This window comes from Cucurbita pepo, chromosome 14 (genome assembly GCF_057944985.1).
Source record: "Cucurbita pepo subsp. pepo isolate OVF chromosome 14, ASM5794498v1, whole genome shotgun sequence".
NCBI classification, from domain to species: domain Eukaryota; kingdom Viridiplantae; phylum Streptophyta; class Magnoliopsida; order Cucurbitales; family Cucurbitaceae; genus Cucurbita; species Cucurbita pepo.
This window is the reverse complement of record NC_141811.1, coordinates 4,036,643-4,054,703: the sequence shown is the minus strand read 5'-3', so window position 1 is coordinate 4,054,703 and position 18,061 is coordinate 4,036,643. Positions and strand designations below refer to the sequence as shown.

Genomic DNA, 18,061 nt, shown 5'->3' with positions numbered 1-18,061 from the left:
CTAATGGAGTCTGATTTACGCTCATAAATTATATCAAAGTCAACATAATTGCATCCTACTAAAAAAAAATAAAAAAAAATATTCTTGTAATAGAGTCTGAACCCTGCGACTACTTAAAATATCCCATATACGTAAATAGGAGATATCCCATATACGTAAACAGGAGAAGGGGTCGGGGTCAGATTTATATCTCATATACACAGGTGGGGAAACAGGAGGGGATCAGATTTATATCTCATATACGTACGTAGGTGGGGAACAGGAGGGGATCAGATTTATCCTAACTCTCTTGAAGTGAGATTTAGAGACGTCCTTATTTGTACATATTTGTACTAAGAAAAGAAAAGGTTAAAAGATGCTTTTAGTATATACAGATGCTTCTGCAACATAAAATGTTACAAGGATGTAAATAAGTTTGGGGCCAAAGAACAACTTCTAGCTTTTATTTTACAAAAATATGGACTTACAAATTGTCAAAGCAAGAAATGGGGAAATGGCTATTAATTAAATGCAAACGAAACCATGAATGAGATTTCTGATTCCATCTTCTAAAACTATCAAAGAGAACTTTTGATCTCTTCCCTCTGCATGAGCCCCGAGATTGCTCTGTCGTCCCCGAACTATACAATACGATCCTGTTGCAGAGAAACGAGTTCATCAATTTCAGATTTCATACATAGTTTCATCTACATAAGAAAAGGCCTCGATCCACAACATGTTACTCTTTTTATATTTTTTATAATGGGAAAACATAGTAAATTAATGTTACTCTTTTTTATAATGGGAAAACATAGTAAATTACAACAAAACGTAAATGAAAATTGGTTTTGATGTGTAAAAACGAGGCTATCCTTGACCTTTTGTCCCTTAATTCAGAAGTTGTAACATTATTCTTTAACCTTTGATAAACTTTTTAAAATTACCCTGACAGTAGGAGAACTGAGACTTCAAGCAGTAGACTGAAACGGAAATTAGGACCAAAACACTATCATACTCATTCCAAGTCCCAATTTTCATCCAAAATTCTAACGGATTTATACTCGAAGGAGGGTAGTTTTGAAAATTTTAGAAAAGTCAAGGGTAACGATATTACAAACTTTTAAAAGAATAAGGGTATTTTTGAAACCGATTGCAAAGTTGAAGGGCGTATTTGTAATTCGGCCTAAAAGTGAACGTCCGGTAAAGGTTTGAAGGTTCTATAAGCAAAGCTACAAGAAATTTATCATGATGAAAAGAGGAACTGCCATAAAAATAATAATGAAATACGATATCAAATCACCTATGTTGGTGTAGAATGCAAGCAAGATGAACACAATCTTTAAGTTAGAGGCCTACAAGGAAACATTTTCAAAAAAATGTCAAAATGATCAAAATATATGATTATTCACACACAATTCTTTCAGCATAATTGGTTTAGATAAAGGGAGCAGATGCTGGAAAATCATAGAACAAAGAGTACTCAATGTTAAATATTGATAGGAAGCAAGCTACCGAGCTCGGTACCAGACTTCGACTTCCTACCTTATTTTAGTCGATTCAACCTGAGTGAGACCGAATTCCGTCTCCACATGTCGAGGAACTATCATTTTCAGAGTCTGTACAACAAAGAAGCAAATGAATGAAGTTTAAGGAAATAGCTGATATAGATTATATAATCACCGACTGATTAGGATATAACTTTACAACTTACTGCTAGAACCACTGACTGAATCACATGCTCAGCAAATTAGTGATATGGTATGAACTTTAAAACTATAGATTCATCCATGGGGCGCACATGATGAAAGGTTCCATTTTTTTAGGGTACCCCGGGAACATATCCAGTAGAGACAGGGTGAGGCCTGTAGCTTAGAGGATTAGAGCACGTGGCTACGAACCACGGTGTCGGGGGTTCAAATCCCTCCTCGCCCACAACCAGTAGGAAAATCATGATCGACTATTTTTTTCCAGGAAACCCCGACGAAAAATAGACACTATTCCTTCTTCAACTTAAGTTACATCAGGCAATAACCTAGTATCAAGTGGTTGTTTCCATGGTAGAGACATGTTTTGTTATGTTTTTCCTTTTCTATGTTACCAAGGTTAAGTTCCTCTTAGACTAAAAAGCTTTTTACAAAAAGAATTCAATAAATTTACCTGCATTACCACCTACATGTTCTCCTGCTGCATTAGCCACTGCTGGATCCTGCATCATTACAGTATGGCGTATGTTTCACCCTGCTGACCATTTTTTATAACGAACAAAGTCGAAACTGTAACAAATTTAATGCAAATCTTACAGTATCCTTGGTCGAGTGGTGAGATGATTTCTCTCCTGATTGAAGACTGGCCTCAGCTTTTCTCTTGTTCTTGATCAAACTTCTTTTGTAGTTTGCCACAAACCTCTCAAGTTCCCAAAGCGTTTCGGAATCGACACTTCCAATATCCAACTCAATTTCGTCATCGTTTTGAAAGAGTCCCTGGTTCCTCTTCTTGATAATCTTAACAACATTATTCAGCTTATCTGATGGTAAATCCTGAAGATCAATGCTTAGTTTCTGTTTTTCTTCATAAGTCATGTCTCTGTGTTCTTGATTCTTGGCTTTTGGTTTCTTGTCAGGATGAACAACATCTACAAGGGTCTGTTTGGGATTGAGGGGTCTTGTTACCGAATCTGATTTACCGAAACTTCCCCGATTCGCAGGCGGAGGCTTCGTCGTAGAATCTGATCGACTGAAAGTTCTTGATTCCATTGGAGGAGTGGCAAGAGCTGGAGATTTTCTAGAACTGGGTGTTGGTAAAACTGAACCATCATTTTGTTTGCCTTCAATAACCTTCCATTTCTCTTCAAATATCTTAGACAACTGCTCTGCCATAATATGAACATCCTCCCCTTTCGGGTTATATGTAATGGCATTGCTAAATGTTAGTCTCACATCCTCAGCAAACTCTTTTGGTGATTTATACCAATTCTTATTTAGTCTCATCTTTACAGTACCCAAATCCATTGGCTTCGTTATGATCTTATGATAATCATGAAGCCCCAAACGTTTTGCATCAACAGGAACATTAAAAACCCAACCAAATTTATGATTCATCAATCTTTCCAGCAAGTTACTACAGATTTTAAGAACAGGACCAGTAATCTTACCTCCATCCAAGTTGCAGTCCGGCAATGGGAGCTCATTTGTAGGAGTATATTTCGTGTTCTTATCCTTGTTCATCTCTTTCTCTGCAAATTCTCCGAAGTTTTCAGCCACCGAAACACTCCGAACAAGCCTCGATTCGGGCAGATATGCAGAACCAACCTCGGAATTAGCCTTCAATGTAGTATCAACCCTGTCTACCAAATTATTAGCGGAAAACTGTGACTGACTATGTCCAAAATCCCCACCATAGCCGCTAAGCTGCAACTCCTGAGCTTCAAACTTCTTCACAAGACTCCTGACTTGATCAAGCTCGCCTCTCAGCTTCGTCGTAAGCTCTTTAATCCCAGACCTCGATCTGGAATTCAAACTAATCCTAACTCGGTTATCGAATCTTGTATATCCCGGCATGACCTCGGCGTTAATCGGTTCGATGCACAGATTTTGACGCGAAGATTCCCTAAACGTGAGTAAAGCATCGATCGGATTATACGAAGGAGAGGACGGATTAGCAACGCCATTGGTGACCGCAGGAGTTTTTACGGAATTTCGAGCAACATGTTTGGCAATTTTACGCTCTTTCTGTTGCTTCCCGGCACTAAACTTTTCATAATCCGTTCTCCTGGGATTCCCTCCCGCATCATCTCCGCCTTGCAGCACTGAAGCCATTCATGTAATCTACCACAATCGATGCAGGTGGAGGATGTAGAATCGAAAACCAAACAATACAAAAACTAGGGTTCCGGCTTGACGATCATAGTAAAGAAAAAGGAAATAGGGGCTGGAATATTCGACGAAATCTGCGAGATCGTAGACTGGATTGAAGATGGATTCGAAAAGCTGTTGAACGGATTGATGAAGCTCATCGTTTAGCTCGTTAGTTCGGACTCCATTGTTCACTGTGAAACGCAGAAGTGGTGGCCGAGATCGAGTTACACGCGCGGGATGCGCGAGTGGGCTTCCCACTATGTCTTGTCTTCTTTCTTTTTTTTATTTATTTAGTAATATACTTATAAAAAGTTATGATTTTTTTTTGTACGAATTACTAAAAAATTCGATAAAAATTAATTTTGATCGTTTTTTTTTTCTCAAAATCAAAGTTTTTCTTTTTTTTTTTTTTTTTTTTGTTTTTTGGGATTAATTTTTTGTTTTGTTTTTTTTTTTTTTTCTTTGCACGAGCTCAAGGCCACCGCTAGTAGATATTGTCCGCTTCGGCCCCGTTACGTATTTTCGTCAGCCTTACGATTTAACGTCGCCCAGAATTGTTTTGTTCCCCTCTCCAACTGATATGTGATCTCATAATTCCAATCCCTTGGGGGGGCCAGTATCTTTGCGGACACACTGCTTAGTGTCTGGCTCTGATACCATTTGTAACAGTCCAGCTCACCACTAGTAGATATTATCCACTTCGACCCATTACGTATCGTCATCAGCTTCACGGTTTCAAAACATGTCTACTAGGGAGAGATTTCCACACTCTTACAAGAGATGCTTCGTTTACCTCTCCAACCAATGTGGGATCTCACATACTTCTTCTTTTTCTGAACGGAAGTTACCCGACTCGAGCTTAGCAAGATTAATTGAGATAAACCAAAAGGTAGAATTTTAAAATAAATAAATAAATATTGGATAAGGATATGCAATCTGGGCCTTTAATGGGCTGGGCTGAATTCGAACTGGCCCACTTACTCTTGGACTTATGATCGCCAAGGCCCATATGAAGTTTTCTGCTAAAATTAATTTTTTATATTTAATAATTTTAATGAAAAATAATAATTTAAAAAAATTAAAAAAAAAGTCAATTTCCAACAATACCCCACATATTAATAAAGCCCACCGTTTGGTTCTTTAATGGCTATTTACATTTACACCCAACAACTAATTAATTATTTTAAAAACATTTATTACAAAGAAAAGAATTTAAAACAGGTATTAAATAAAATAAGTCACATTAATGCATATAAAAAATACTTATTTAATATTAAATTAAATTAAAAAAAATCATTTTTATTATTAAAATTTTATCAAATAAATAGTTAAGTGTGTGAAAATAATGTATGTAATTTTATATTATATTTATTATGTTTTTTTTCTTTTTAATTAAATTTTCAAAATGAATTTAAATAATAAAAAAAATCAAAGGATAATATTGAGGGGAGGGGTAAAGAAAGTGAAAATGGTAGAAAAAGAAGGGTAAAAAGGTCATTTTACTATGTGTCAAAGTCCCACATTGATAGCAACATACCACTGAGCTCTTGTACTCTTCACATGCCCTTTTAACCTATACTATATTTCTCTTTAAATTTAATAATTTTCAAAAAATTATTTACATTAAAGAACACGTAATTAAATAAATCGTTAAATCCCGTTGATAGCTACAAATTTATTACTTTTTTTCTAATTTTTTTAAATATAAATTATTGTCTATAATAACATCGCATTAACGATACTTATTTTTTATTTTCTACATTTAAAAATTAAAATTATGTTCACCTCGACATTTTTTTTTCTAATTATTTAAAAATTTAAGATTTCTTTAAAAAAAAATGTATGTATTTTTTAAATTTAAATTGAAAAATATTAAATTTTGAATTATTTACGGAATATCCATTAATAGAAATATACGATCAAAATAAATGTTTTTTAAATTAGATAAGTACTAACAAATTTTATAAAAAAGGACAAATTTAAGAGATAAGAATGAAAATAGTATTTTAAATTGAATGAAAATTGTTTTTTATTTAATATATTTTAAAGGGACAAATTTTAAAAATAATATTTATAAATTGGTACAAATAATTGTGTGGGGCCAAATAAATAATTATCAAACAATAACTTTGTGTGGCCCTTCACTTAAATTCTCAGAATTAATTAATTAATTGAGAGATTATATAGAACTTAATTAATTAAGACATTTTTAATTAAAAATTAAATATGTGAATCAAATTTAACTAACTTTAAATTTGAGATCCAAAATTAAATTAATGGAAATTATTTAACAGTTTTAGTTTTTTATTTTTTATTTTTAGGTTATAAAAATGTAAAATATTGGTTTTGGAAAAAAATGATAAATTTACTGAGATAATTAGGGGAAAATATCCACAAAAATTTAATATTCAATAAATAAATTAATTTTTTTTTTTTATCATGATGAAAAATAGTTGAATTTAAAATAAAAATAAAATTAAAATTAAAAGTAAAAAGGAAGAGAGGAAAGGGGCTGGACAATGCTTGCTGCCATATCCAATCCTTACCAAATTAATTTTAATTTTATATATATTACTTAAAAAATTATTAAAAAATTAATAAATATCTAAAAGGAAGCAATGTAACACCCGAACAAAGGAAGCAATGTAACACCCAAACAGACATTGTTATATATGGGCTTTCGCGTGTGGGCTTCTCCTTGAGGTTTTAAAACGCGGATGCTAGATAGTAGTTTTTACATGCTTAAATGTTGATGTGGGATCTCACAATCCACCCCCTCCGGACCCTAACGTTCTTGTTAGAACACTACCTCGTGTCTGACTCTAATACAATTTTTAATAGTATAAGTCTATCGCTAAAAAATATTGTCCTCTTTGGGCTTTCCTTTACAAGCTTCCCCTCAAGATTTTAAAATGCATATACTACGAAGAGAGTCTCGCCCTACTCCGACCAGTGACTCGCGATTCTGATAATATTTGTAACAGTTCAAATCCACCTCCAACATATATCATATTTTTTGGGCTCTAATACCATTTTTCATTTTTTATACGCTTCAAAATTTCTGTTTCATATCAAATTCGTCTGGCGTCATATATAAATTCTCAGTTGGTTAATTATATGATATTAAAATACATATAATTAACCATGATGAAATTAGTCATGATAAAAAAAATTGAGTAATATGAGTGAATATCCATAAATGTTAATTGTCCAATTATAGGGAAAGTAAATTGGGTATTACACAAAAGTTATCATTTCATTTATTGGGTGTTGATTTGGAGTGTCAATTTCAAGACAGTAAGATTTGGGAACTTGAAATGATGTGTACAACAACACAAATGGGAGCTTGATTGTCGTCCCATTTTCGGAAATTTCATCAACTTTATTTTTTTAAAATATAAAAACAAATCCTATTATGGGTCGTTTCTTTAATCTTTTGTTAATATATATCAAGACCCCTGCAAAAAGAAGCAAGTCTAAACAATGATGCATACGAATCAAACAAAGAGTGGGCTGTTCTCTCAAACTCCGACTGATTCGACCATAGAGGCAAACGATAGATAATAACTTTCCCACGAACACAGAGAATTTAAGTTTCAAGAAAATAAGAACTAGCATAGAGGCCAACGATAAATAGAACTTAAATTTCAAGAAAATAAGAACTAGCATAGAGGCCAACGATAGATAATAACTCCTTGACAAACATCGAGAACTTAAGTTTCAAGAAAATAAAAACTAACATAGAGGCCAACGATAGATAATAACTCCCTCACAAACACAAAGAACTTAAGTTTCAAGAAAATAAGAATTAGCATAGAGACCAACGATAGATAATAGCTCCCCCACGAACACAGAGAACTTAAGTTTAAAGAAAATAAGAACTAGCATAGAGGCCAACTATAGATAATAATAACTCCCCAAGGGAAACTAAAATAATTATCAAAGGAAGCTTAAATTATTACATGCTAAAGTTAGGGTACATTGTTAGTCAAATCATACGACCAAGTAACATATCTGAATTCATACCTACACATGGTTGAAAATTAAGGCAATGAATCAAACCAATTGTATATGATAGTTTGGGTAGAACATAAAGGTACATCGGAAGTTCAAATCTCTGGAACGAGGAAAAATAGAAAGGTTATTCCAAACCCAACTTGAACTAATTATTCTCCACTTGTGAAGAAACCCACGTCAGAATTGAAATGTTCCTATCAATTATTAACCCCTTTTGAAGTTAGAATTTAACTTGAAGATCTAATGTGAGAGAGGCATAAGAAAAACAGAAGGGAAAAAGTGAAGGCATTAGACAGCAAAATAAACCAATAATTGAATAGAAAAAAAGGGAAGATTTTGGAGAAAACAATCTATTGGGAGGAGGAGGGGAGTACAATAGTACAGAGTATCACAGCAAATTCAGTAATGATATTGGGCAGAGATCTTTGAAATCTTATTTACGAGCAGGATAGTATAGTAGGCTAAGTTGCCACTGGTGGTCACTGCCGGCTGCTACCGCCATTAAAGACCTCTCTCTCGTTTTCTCCTTTATAGCAGAGCACTTGGTGATGTACTGTTACATTCATTTTTCGTAGCCATAGCCCATAGCCAGAGCCAGACACACTTTCTCTCTCTACAAATGTCCATGTAGAAAGAGAATTGGGAGGAGGGTGGTTCCGTAAAGTGATCTGGGGTTTCCCTGGTCAAGTGGGTATCTATCACATAAAGAGACATATCTCTCTCAAAAGCTGTGCTGAAACAGAGAGAGAAAGCAGAGAGAGAGGGAGAGAGAGGGAGATGGGTTAGGCTGTGGAATTGGAACTGGGTTTAGGCTTCTGGTGGAGGTGGGGGGATGGAAGTGAAAACTGAAAAAGATGAATGGCAGAGCTTTTTGGGAGAGGCAGACGAGGCGGCAGCGGCAGAAGCAGCAGGTTGCAGAATGGTGGCAGCAGCAGCAGCAGCAATGGCAGGAGGAGGGAGGAGGGAGAGAGGAAGATAGAAGAAGCCATTAAGATTAGGAAAAAGCAGTACCCATTTAAAGCTGGAAGAAGAAAAGCAAAACAATCCGAGTCTGGATCCTCAAGGAAGTCGCCATCATCATCATCAGCATCAAAACCAGATTCTAAATTCGAGGCATGTAGACGGAAAAGCAGAGGAAGACGACCAAGATTCTCCGCCCCACCACCGCCAACACCACCACCATCAGCAGCAGCAACAGCAGCAGCAACCACAGCCTTTCAATGCGCACCAGAATCAGCATCTTTTTCTTCAAAACGCTCACCAAGACCAAAATCTGAACAATTACTACGCAGCTTTAGATTTACAGTCAGAACAACAACAACAACAACAACAACAACAACAACCCCACCACCAGGAAGCCTCCAAGGAACGCTCGTACTTTCACCTTCCTCCACCTCATCCGGTGGCGGCCTCTGCCGCCTCTTCTTCCACTTTCGCAGACCAGAGCATCGAATATGCGAGAAAAATGGAAGAGAGCCACCGCCAAACATCGACGTCGTCAAGGTTGGGGATGAGAACTGGCCGCGGCGGCGGCGGCGGCGGTGGGGAGATTGTGGAGGTTCAAGGTGGACACATTGTTCGTTCCACTGGAAGGAAAGATCGTCACAGCAAAGTTTGTACAGCTAAAGGTCCAAGAGACCGCCGTGTTCGCCTCTCTGCTCATACCGCCATCCAGTTCTACGACGTCCAAGACCGCCTCGGATATGACCGACCCAGTAAAGCTGTAGACTGGCTAATGAAAAAGGCCAAGGCCGCCATCGATGAGCTCGCCGAGCTCCCTGCTTGGCATCCGAGCACAGCAAACGCATCCACACAGCGGCAGGAGCAGCAGAGTCTGAACGATGTGAATGATAACTTACTTTCTGTCCAACGCGATGTTCTCAATTCAACCGGTAACCGGAGAGCGACGGTGGTGGGAAGCGACAGCAGAGTTTCGGAGTTTCCTCGGCAAAACTTGCAGCATACCCGAATGGGGGAAGGCCCAAATAGCAGCACCTCGAGCTTTCTCCCACCGTCGCTGGACTCGGACTCCATTGCCGATACCATCAAGTCGTTCTTCCCTATAGGCACGGCGGCGGAGACGACTTCATCGTCAATTCAATTCCAGAATTATCCACAAGATTTGCTTTCCAGGACGCGTAGCCAGAACCAAGATCTGAGGCTTTCTTTGCAGTCTTTTCAAGACCCAATAGCTATTCACCGGCATCATGCTCAGCACCAGAGTCAAGGACATCAGAATGAACACGTCCTATTTTCCGGTACCTCCCCCTTGAGTGGGTTTGATGTGACCACTGCTGGTTGGTCTGAGCACAACCTCAACCCGGGGGAGATTAGCCGGTTCCCGAGGATAACTTGGAACGCATCTGGTGCAGAAACTGGTAGCGGCGGCGGCACTAGTCATGGCGGAGCTGGGATTAGGAGTACAGGATATGTCTTCAACTCGCCGCAGTTACCAACTGCGCTGTTACCTTCGCAACTTATGCAGCCATTAATTGGAGAAAACCAGTTTTTTTCTCAGAGGGGACCCCTTCAGTCCAGTCACACACCTTCAATTCGCGCTTGGATTGACCCATCACTTACAGCCACTGATCATCAACAACATCAAATACCACCATCAATCCACCAATCTTCCTACACAGGTTTAGGATTCGCCACCGGCGGGTTCTCCGGGTTTCACATTCCAACGCGAATTCAGGGTGAGGAGGAGCACGATGGCATTTCAGACAAGCCATCCTCTGCTTCCTCTGATTCTCGCCATTGATTTGATCAAAATCCCAAGATTTTCCGTTTCACAGGTCCTAATTTCAATACCCAGTTCTCAAATTTATCTGATCCTCAACACAATTGCTCTAACCTCAGCTTCTCTCCTACTTCAGACGTTATGTTATTGCAGGTGTGCATCCTCAATTACAAAGATAAGGTTAGCAGCACCAGCGTTGAGACACCGCATGGTACTCAAGAGGGCAGAATTTTGGGTCGTTTTGTTTCAAGGCCTTTACCATGGAAGTAGTGATTCTGAGTACTTTTTCAGGTCTTATAGTCCATGGTTTATTTAGCTTCTGCCAGTTGTTTGTGTTATTTCATGCTGCCAAATAACAATAATAATGAAAGAACTCTTAGGTCTAATCTTTGACGAATCCTTCGATGGAACTGTCTATCTTATTTGTTTCTGTAGCAAAACTTTCATTGTTCTGATTACTTCTTTTTAATCAATATTTCAATTTTAGTTTCTTTGGGATGTTTTACTTTCCCCTTCTAAGCTGGAAACTGAGCCTGTTTGTGGTATGGTCCCCTGAATTCTATGTATAACAGCAAAATTCTATGGCAAAAGGCTAGAAATTTGTAAGTTATAGGCATATCTTGACCTTATGCTCCACTCATCTATTGAGGAAAAAAAAAAGAAAAGTGAAAGACCTACCCTACCCTTCCTTTTATGTACGTGAATTAGGCCCTTGCTCGGGGTCAGACAAGATTCCTAGTTGACCAAAAAAAACTTAAGCCTCGTATGTATTACCAATTGGAACTCTTTATTGTCCTAGACCAAAAGACCTTGGCTATTCAAAATATGAGGAATAACCCTCGGGAAAAGAGTGGAATTGTTATAATTCTGCTCTACCAGCTGATAAACTTGGGTTAAAGATGGTGGATGCTTTCTTGTTCTGAAAACTATAGAAGTAGTTGGTATCTTATACCTGGTGAAAGGAGCTAAGCTGTAGTCTAGATTGCATAAGCTAATTGCTATTTCCTGCAACTATGGTGTTTGCTTGAGTGAATTCCAAGAGAAAGCTGTTTCCATCAGCATTTTCCTTCAAACCTGCAGAAAGAATTATAAGGATAAATCGCATATAAGCAAATGACAAGTCATTTTCCAAGAAGAGTAGATAATAGCAAGTTTTGTAACTAAAAAATTCAGTAAGTCCAAAGTTCTGCCTCCTAATCCTGAGCGTCAAATTCAGAAAATTTGATCACAAAATTGGCCCAGCAGTGCGTTGTAGCTTTCCTTTAAGCTTCCTTGAATTATAAACTTAGAATCTGAATTCTAGTATGAAAAGGAAAGCACAAGAAGGCCTATTCATATAAACCTGTTGAAACTAAGTTTCTGTTCTTATCTGAACCAAAAGTTGGAGCTTACCACCAATCTAGGGGTCTGGTTGTGCCCAAACTACTAGAATTGGATTCCTGTTTTTTCAGTCTTGGTACAAGGGATAGTATTTCCTTCTGAAGCAATGTTTGGGAAATGATTAGAACTCAATAAGATCCTGAGGTAGAGGAATCTGAAATATTGCTCCATATTCAATATGAATGTGATAGATAGGGCGGCCGGTGACCAAGTGGGTAGAGTGGAGTAAATCTACTGAACAGCCAAGAAAGAAGGGCATGAACACAAAAATGCTCAAATATAGAAGCATATACAGATGGATACCACCTAATTATTTTGTTTCATCATCTGTCTATGGTCCCCAACCCTGTAAATTCCACAATCTAGCTGGAATGTCTCTCTCTCCCTCTTTCTTCTCTACTGCAGTCTCTTGGATAATAAAATTGTCTCATGTGGAGATAGTGACAATGCTCTGCTTTAATTGGTGCTTCTTTAATTCAGTCCATACAGAGCAATAAACAGAGCAAGGAAAGAGCAAATGAGACCTCTTAGATCATGCACCTTGTATCTTTTTTCTTGAGAATAGCAAACTAATCAAGGAAATGCCTAGCGGAAGAAAATGATGGAACATTAAGCATGTTTTTTTCACGGAAAATATGAAGTTTTCTCTCTTATTGGGAAGAATAATAGAGATTCACACTACAAAGCAAGCCGAGTGAAATTATCGTGAGAACTACCAAATTCATTTCACTGAATTTGTCAGCAGTGGTTTGTCGGTTGACTGATTATATATGGAAAAGGCCTTCAGCTTCTTGTAGCTTGTTTCATTTGGGCATAGATGAATTTCTAGCCTTTGAACTCCCCTTGTTTGACAAAGAATGAATGGCTGAGGTTGAGACCTTAGACCCCGGTTGATATGTTATTTCATTGAGTTTGCTTCTTTGCTTCGTCTGCACCTTCTTTGGAATGGTGGGATGTGTATTAGCTCGGATCTCCCATGGCCGAGCAGCAATCCACCTCTCCTTCCAGCTCCAACCCCAGTTCTCTTTGTCAAGGCTGTATGAAGCCGGATTTAGATCTAAGATGGAATTGGCCCTCCACTGCAGATGGGGTTCACCATTAAATGACAAAACAGAAAAGCCACAATTTTCCTTTAAAGGCTTTGTTATTTGCAGACAAAAACAGGAACTGATTTCATGCTGATAAAGAACACTCTTATTTGTCAACACGTATAAAATATACCCTCTTTACCAACTGATTTTGATCTTCTCAGCATTGATTTATTTGCTCAGTTTGCTTCATAATTGGTAATAAATAGGTACATTTGGCTGTTTGATGTGTTTTCACTCATCATTGTGTTTAATTTTCATAATAATAAAGGATATAAGCGAAATGGTTTCGTACAAATTAAAAAATGGCCAAAAGTAAACATACTCATGTCAATCAAAAAGGAAAAACAGCTTAGTGATTTAATTCAAGATAATAGTAATGAGTGCTACCGTTAATATGAAAGAGACAAAAAAATAAGTGAGTAGTGATCTAAGACGAGACAATTCTTTAATGATATAATAATTTGAGCACGCAATAATTTAAGAGTAAAGTTCCGTAAGAAATCTTGTCAATAAACAAACATTTAATATGAGTTAAGTAAAGTCAATTAGTGATTTAATTCATTGAATATTATTTCTCTCAACTTTCTTCCTTATTTTATCTTGGTCTTCAAACTTTTTAATGTTTTGTTCAGTACCCCTAAAGTTAAAAGGTTAATTTTGATCTCTATCATCAAATACTTTAAATATTTTTATAAAAAAATTTGCTTAATACCATTATAGACTTGCGTTTTAGGTCATTTCTCCAGTCTAGAATAAAATTCAAAACATGTGGCTTGTGAGCTTCAAATACAATGCAAAATATTTAACGATGAGCCCCAAAACAAACTATAAGTATTTATGAAAATTTGGAAATTATCCCAGAAAAATAGAAGATACAAGAGCCAAAGGAAAATGAGTGTTCAACTTTTTGGACCAAAATAAAATTTAAATCCAAGAAATGTTTTTTCTAAGGTCAGATTACCACTAAGCAATCTTTTACCACTCAACGACATTCAATAATGTATTAAATAGGGTTTAAAGTTCATTAATGATTTATGATTCAAAACCACTCCTAACTTAAAAGTTAATAATTAACTTGTTTGGCAAGTTAACAACATATCAAGGTGAGATTCAAACTTCTAACTTTTTGTTAAATGCATGTCTTAGTTGAGATATATGAGATGGGACCTCTGACCTTTGAATTGAAAATATATGTTTTGACCAAGTGAAATATGATGAAGTTAGGAAAATTACTACGGTTCACTAGTATTTCAATATTTTCAAGTGTCTTAAACTATTTTCAATGAAAAAAAAATAATACAAAAATAATATTGTAAAGAACAAATGACGAGCAAATGTTAAGAACCAATTCGTTAAATCTATTGTTTTCTTCATTTTTCAAGTATATGTATAAACGTTAGGTTTCAACTTTCTATAACTGAATGAGTATAATTCAATTCAGGCCCATGTGTGATTGATGAAGCATACCTGATGAGAGAATGCATACGCCATAGCACGCTCCCTTCTCACAGCAGCTTCTTCTCGATGCTGAATCTTGAAAAGTATTTCCTCCTTTGTTTCAGATCCACCGCACCATTCTACCTGTGATGGTTGAGCATCACACCACAGATAATGTTATGTCTTTAGTAAATTGACAATTGAGTCAAGATAAACGATACTCTTCAACTACAAATCAAGTACTTGAAAGAAACCCTAAAATTTTCTCCCTGGAGTGGAAGAATGATAACTGTAATCAGAAGAAACATGTTCTTTAAGTCATTAATTAGATTTCAAATTTTGCCTAAGATTTTAAACAGAAAAATTAAACGTTAAAAAAGGTGACCATGCGAGCTTATTTAAAAAATAAAAACAAATAATGAAATAAAAAGAGTACCAAATGAAAATTTAAAAAATTTAAAATAATATTTTTAAAATAGCTCAACAGTAAAATATTATATAAAATGGCTAAAAACGACTAATTTGGAAAGATTTAATATAGATCCTAGATTGTTGAAGTAGATATTAAAAAGAATCCCTGATTTTCTTTAATCGCTATTAAGCAGTGGATTATAAATGAGTAAACAAAATAAAATATAAAGTGAGTTAACAAACAGAATATTTCATAACTATGCTATTTCCATACAACTCCTATGTAAGCATGACCGTTTTAAGCAGCAACCAAAGCAATGATAACGCTGATCTCCTAAGATTCGAACAAACCCGAAAAGATTTTGTTCAACTTTCCCAGTAGAAAATGAGTACTCAATCAGAATATTAAAAAATTCATGGAAGACAGTTAATGGCACTTACTTCAAGTTCATGAATTTTAGCCTCAAGCTTCAGCTGATTTTCCTGTTTCTTTTGTTTGACTCGATATTCTGTGACCATACAGAGTCTACGTGTTCTAATTTCTTGCTGCATTCTGCTCCATGAATGAATGAAGCTTAACACTTGTTTTGTAGCCGTTTCACCTTGAATTAGATCCTGGCACCTCTCTGGCCCTTTCGAATCATGTACAATCTTTCTGGCCTGGAAGACAAAAGATTAAACCATCTCATAAAAAATGATCGATTCATTTGTTATTACCATCGAGGTACATGTCTGTATAACAAATAGATCATAGGCAATGTTGGAATCTTCTTTGGTTAGTATAAACGTTGACCGCATCAGCATCATACAAAATTATAGGTTAGGCAATCACAAGTAATGTGGCCAACAAAGGCACAAAATGACAAGATAATGCCTGAAGAACTCATCTTTAGATATGAATCTGGAAAAAACTGAACTCTAAATATGCCTGGAATGTAAAGACGTTGTTTCAGCATCACAAACAATAATATCCAAGTCGAGTGAAGGCAAGCCTCAATAAAAAGTTATTATGAATCAGAACCAAAGTAGTTGGATTCGAGATTCTTTGTTAGTTAGTTCACGAGAAACAAGAAGATTATGACTTCGTTCTTGTTGCTGATATTGTTTGGATTGCTCTTCCTTATTCCATCGGTTAATCAAAAACCATGAACTGGGAAATGGAATAACTTTTAAAACAACGCTATTGAAAAATAACCAAAAGACAGGATGCGAATCACTGATTCTGATCTCTAAAGAAGCAACTCCAGCGTTTATAATTTATTGCAAGGGCATAAGTTAGCCAACAAATTGGATCCAAGGGAGCTGGAAATAAAGCAATATGGTAAAGCTACGGGAAGCAGCTCATTCGATCATCAGTGTGAGAAGAAAGCAAAATAGATAGGTAACAAATTATTAAGCACATTCAATATACCGTAAATGAGCGAAATGCATTTTGAATTCGCGTTGCAGCTAAATCTTCACTCTTTCCATTAGGGGAACCATTGGATTTTCCTGTCTTTACGTGTACCTGACCCATGAACAAGACAGAGCAACTTGCAATAACTGAAATTTTGATAAGAACAAGTGCAAATGTAGTTATTTGAAGAGGAGCATAAGTGGGAAAATGGAGAAGCGAGTTAAGAATTTGATAATAACAGAGACATCATATTTCACTAAGTTTTTGTTTAGAATAATAATTTTTCAATCTCAATTTGTTCTCATGAGAGGTTCATTCAAAAGGAAAGCAAGAGACAGATAAAGCTTTAACAAACTACCACAATAACTGATGTGATTTTTTTTTATGAGAAACAAATATTTCAGTGATATGATGAACAAGGTAAAACTCCAAGCAATAATCAATAAATTAGGAAGCTTATACCTCCAAATATTAGGTAGAGAAATCAAACGTCAAATTTAAGTTCGAATAAGTTTCTCCTGGTTCTGTACTTCAGCAGAAGTTAGTAACCAGAGACGACGCACAAAAGACAAGACTAGAAGCCAAAAAATTATTGAACTGAGTAATCTTCACAACCAACCTAATCAATTCCCTTTTTTATGCCCGAATAATAAGGTTCCTGCTAAGTTCCCAACAAAAAAATATATATAAAACATTGCAATATACGAACATGCATGAAGAAATAGAGAACGATGAAAAGACAGTTACTATAGCCTTAATTCATATCTTCAAGAGAGAACAAATGAAAGAGAAAGCTTACCTGTTCTCCATTGCTTGAAACATGTTTCACCTTCCGTTGGTTGAATATTGTCCAAAAACAACTTGCTGGACTCATCCGTATCCAACCAGAATGCTAATCAAAATGGAAAATGCAAAGTGCACAGATTAGAGTCTCATACTCCTACTCATCACAGACATTTAATCAAATAGATTATATGCTCTACTGGAGAGTAAACAGGGCATGCCAGACCCTGAATGCAGAAAAACCCGTGAACCACCAGACAAATCAAGATAATTGTTACAAAACCTAAAACTAATTCACAACCAAAACAAATAGATCCTTCTCATCATCACCATTAATCCTCCATTGCGTTCATACTTCATAGAGGGTTCGCAATCTAAGATTCGAAGTACGGTGCACAGAGATAAACAAAAACGAACGGTAATCAAAATGAAAAACAAAAAAAAAATGTTCATAAAATTACAAAAGGTTCATATCCATACCCTTCGCAGACATTACAACAAATAGATTATGTGATTTCTGAAGTGTGAACAATGCACGCAATCCAAATGCAGAAGAAACAAATAACCATGAACTGATCGACACCGTAATAAATAAGAAATGCAATACAAAAAACAACAAAAGCTTACCGGATGATTTCCCTTCCTCTATTGGATGGAACAAAAAATGTAGAACGATAAAAGACAAAACAATCTTAAAAAACGAAACAAGAGCTTACCAGTGGAGAAGCAACAGATAGCGTCCGGCATGGAGGGGCGAGAAGGAGTAGAAATAGAAGGTTAAGTAAAAGGCAAGAAAAGGAATAAGAGGAACAGAGAGAGGAGAAGTAGCTCCATCAATGAACATGGTTATAGAAATGACAGCACAACCAAAACGAAGCCGCTGTTTCATCTCTGGAAGATGAAGGGTCACCTCTCTAATGGCGGAGTGAGGAAGAAGAGTGATAGGAGAAAACAGGTCGCCATTGGAACTGAA

General features: G+C 36.3%; 3 protein-coding genes across 7 annotated transcripts; 1 reads left to right on the top strand and 2 right to left on the bottom strand.

Annotated features, from left to right (window-relative positions):
- Positions 1 to 346: 346 nt before the first annotated feature.
- LOC111809930 (transcription factor GTE3, chloroplastic) lies at positions 347 to 4,103 on the bottom strand. 4 transcript variants are annotated; one of them, XR_002817335.2, is made up of 6 exons: positions 3,131 to 4,103; positions 2,280 to 2,872; positions 2,137 to 2,185; positions 1,522 to 1,595; positions 1,280 to 1,331; positions 347 to 635 (listed from the first exon to the last, which is right to left on the bottom strand). XR_002817335.2 is itself a non-coding variant. In XM_023696405.2 (4 exons), the coding sequence occupies exons 1-3, from the start codon at positions 3,792 to 3,794 to the stop codon at positions 1,537 to 1,539; spliced, it is 1,623 nt and encodes a 540-aa protein (XP_023552173.2). In that variant the 5' UTR covers positions 3,795 to 4,103; the 3' UTR covers positions 347 to 635; positions 1,522 to 1,536. The 4 variants fall into 4 exon arrangements, 1 of the variants encoding a protein (XP_023552173.2); XR_015411711.1 differs by having other exon boundaries at positions 1,280 to 1,355; positions 1,459 to 1,595; positions 2,280 to 4,103; XR_002817334.2 differs by having other exon boundaries at positions 2,280 to 4,103.
- A 3,941-nt stretch (positions 4,104 to 8,044) lies between these two features.
- Positions 8,045 to 11,081, top strand: TCP4 (TCP family transcription factor 4). Its single transcript, XM_023696485.2, has 2 exons — positions 8,045 to 10,645; positions 10,727 to 11,081. The coding sequence occupies exon 1, from the start codon at positions 9,316 to 9,318 to the stop codon at positions 10,609 to 10,611; it is 1,296 nt and encodes a 431-aa protein (XP_023552253.2). The 5' UTR covers positions 8,045 to 9,315; the 3' UTR covers positions 10,612 to 10,645; positions 10,727 to 11,081.
- A 1,416-nt stretch (positions 11,082 to 12,497) lies between these two features.
- IQD10 (IQ-domain 10) lies at positions 12,498 to 18,058 on the bottom strand. 2 transcript variants are annotated; one of them, XM_023696486.2, is made up of 6 exons: positions 17,805 to 18,058; positions 17,105 to 17,197; positions 16,321 to 16,416; positions 15,351 to 15,569; positions 14,529 to 14,642; positions 12,498 to 13,049 (listed from the first exon to the last, which is right to left on the bottom strand). In XM_023696486.2, exons 2-6 carry the CDS (start codon positions 17,177 to 17,179, stop codon positions 12,774 to 12,776), a joined length of 780 nt encoding a protein of 259 aa, XP_023552254.2. In that variant the 5' UTR covers positions 17,180 to 17,197; positions 17,805 to 18,058; the 3' UTR covers positions 12,498 to 12,773. The 2 variants fall into 2 exon arrangements, with proteins under 2 accessions (XP_023552254.2, XP_023552255.2); XM_023696487.2 differs by having other exon boundaries at positions 17,716 to 17,807.
- Positions 18,059 to 18,061: the final 3 nt, after the last annotated feature.

What these genes read in the sequence shown, in the direction of transcription:
- IQD10 (XM_023696486.2), bottom strand. Translation starts at nt 17,179, where the DNA reads ATGAGTCCAGCAAGTTGTTTTTGGACAATATTCAACCAACGGAAGGTG. An exon ending in ATGCATTTCGCTCATTTACG is followed by an intron (nt 15,570 to 16,320) that starts GTATATTGAATG and finishes TTTGTCTTCCAG; the next exon opens with GCCAGAAAGATTGTACATGA. An exon ending in CTAAAATTCATGAACTTGAA is followed by an intron (nt 14,643 to 15,350) that starts GTAAGTGCCATT and finishes CAACCATCACAG; the next exon opens with GTAGAATGGTGCGGTGGATC.
- TCP4 (XM_023696485.2), top strand. Translation starts at nt 9,316, where the DNA reads ATGGAAGAGAGCCACCGCCAAACATCGACGTCGTCAAGGTTGGGGATG.
- LOC111809930 (XM_023696405.2), bottom strand. Translation starts at nt 3,794, where the DNA reads ATGGCTTCAGTGCTGCAAGGCGGAGATGATGCGGGAGGGAATCCCAGG. An exon ending in ACCACTCGACCAAGGATACT is followed by an intron (nt 2,186 to 2,279) that starts GTAAGATTTGCA and finishes GTAATGATGCAG; the next exon opens with GATCCAGCAGTGGCTAATGC. An exon ending in ACATGTAGGTGGTAATGCAG is followed by an intron (nt 1,596 to 2,136) that starts GTAAATTTATTG and finishes TTTGTTGTACAG; the next exon opens with ACTCTGAAAATGATAGTTCC.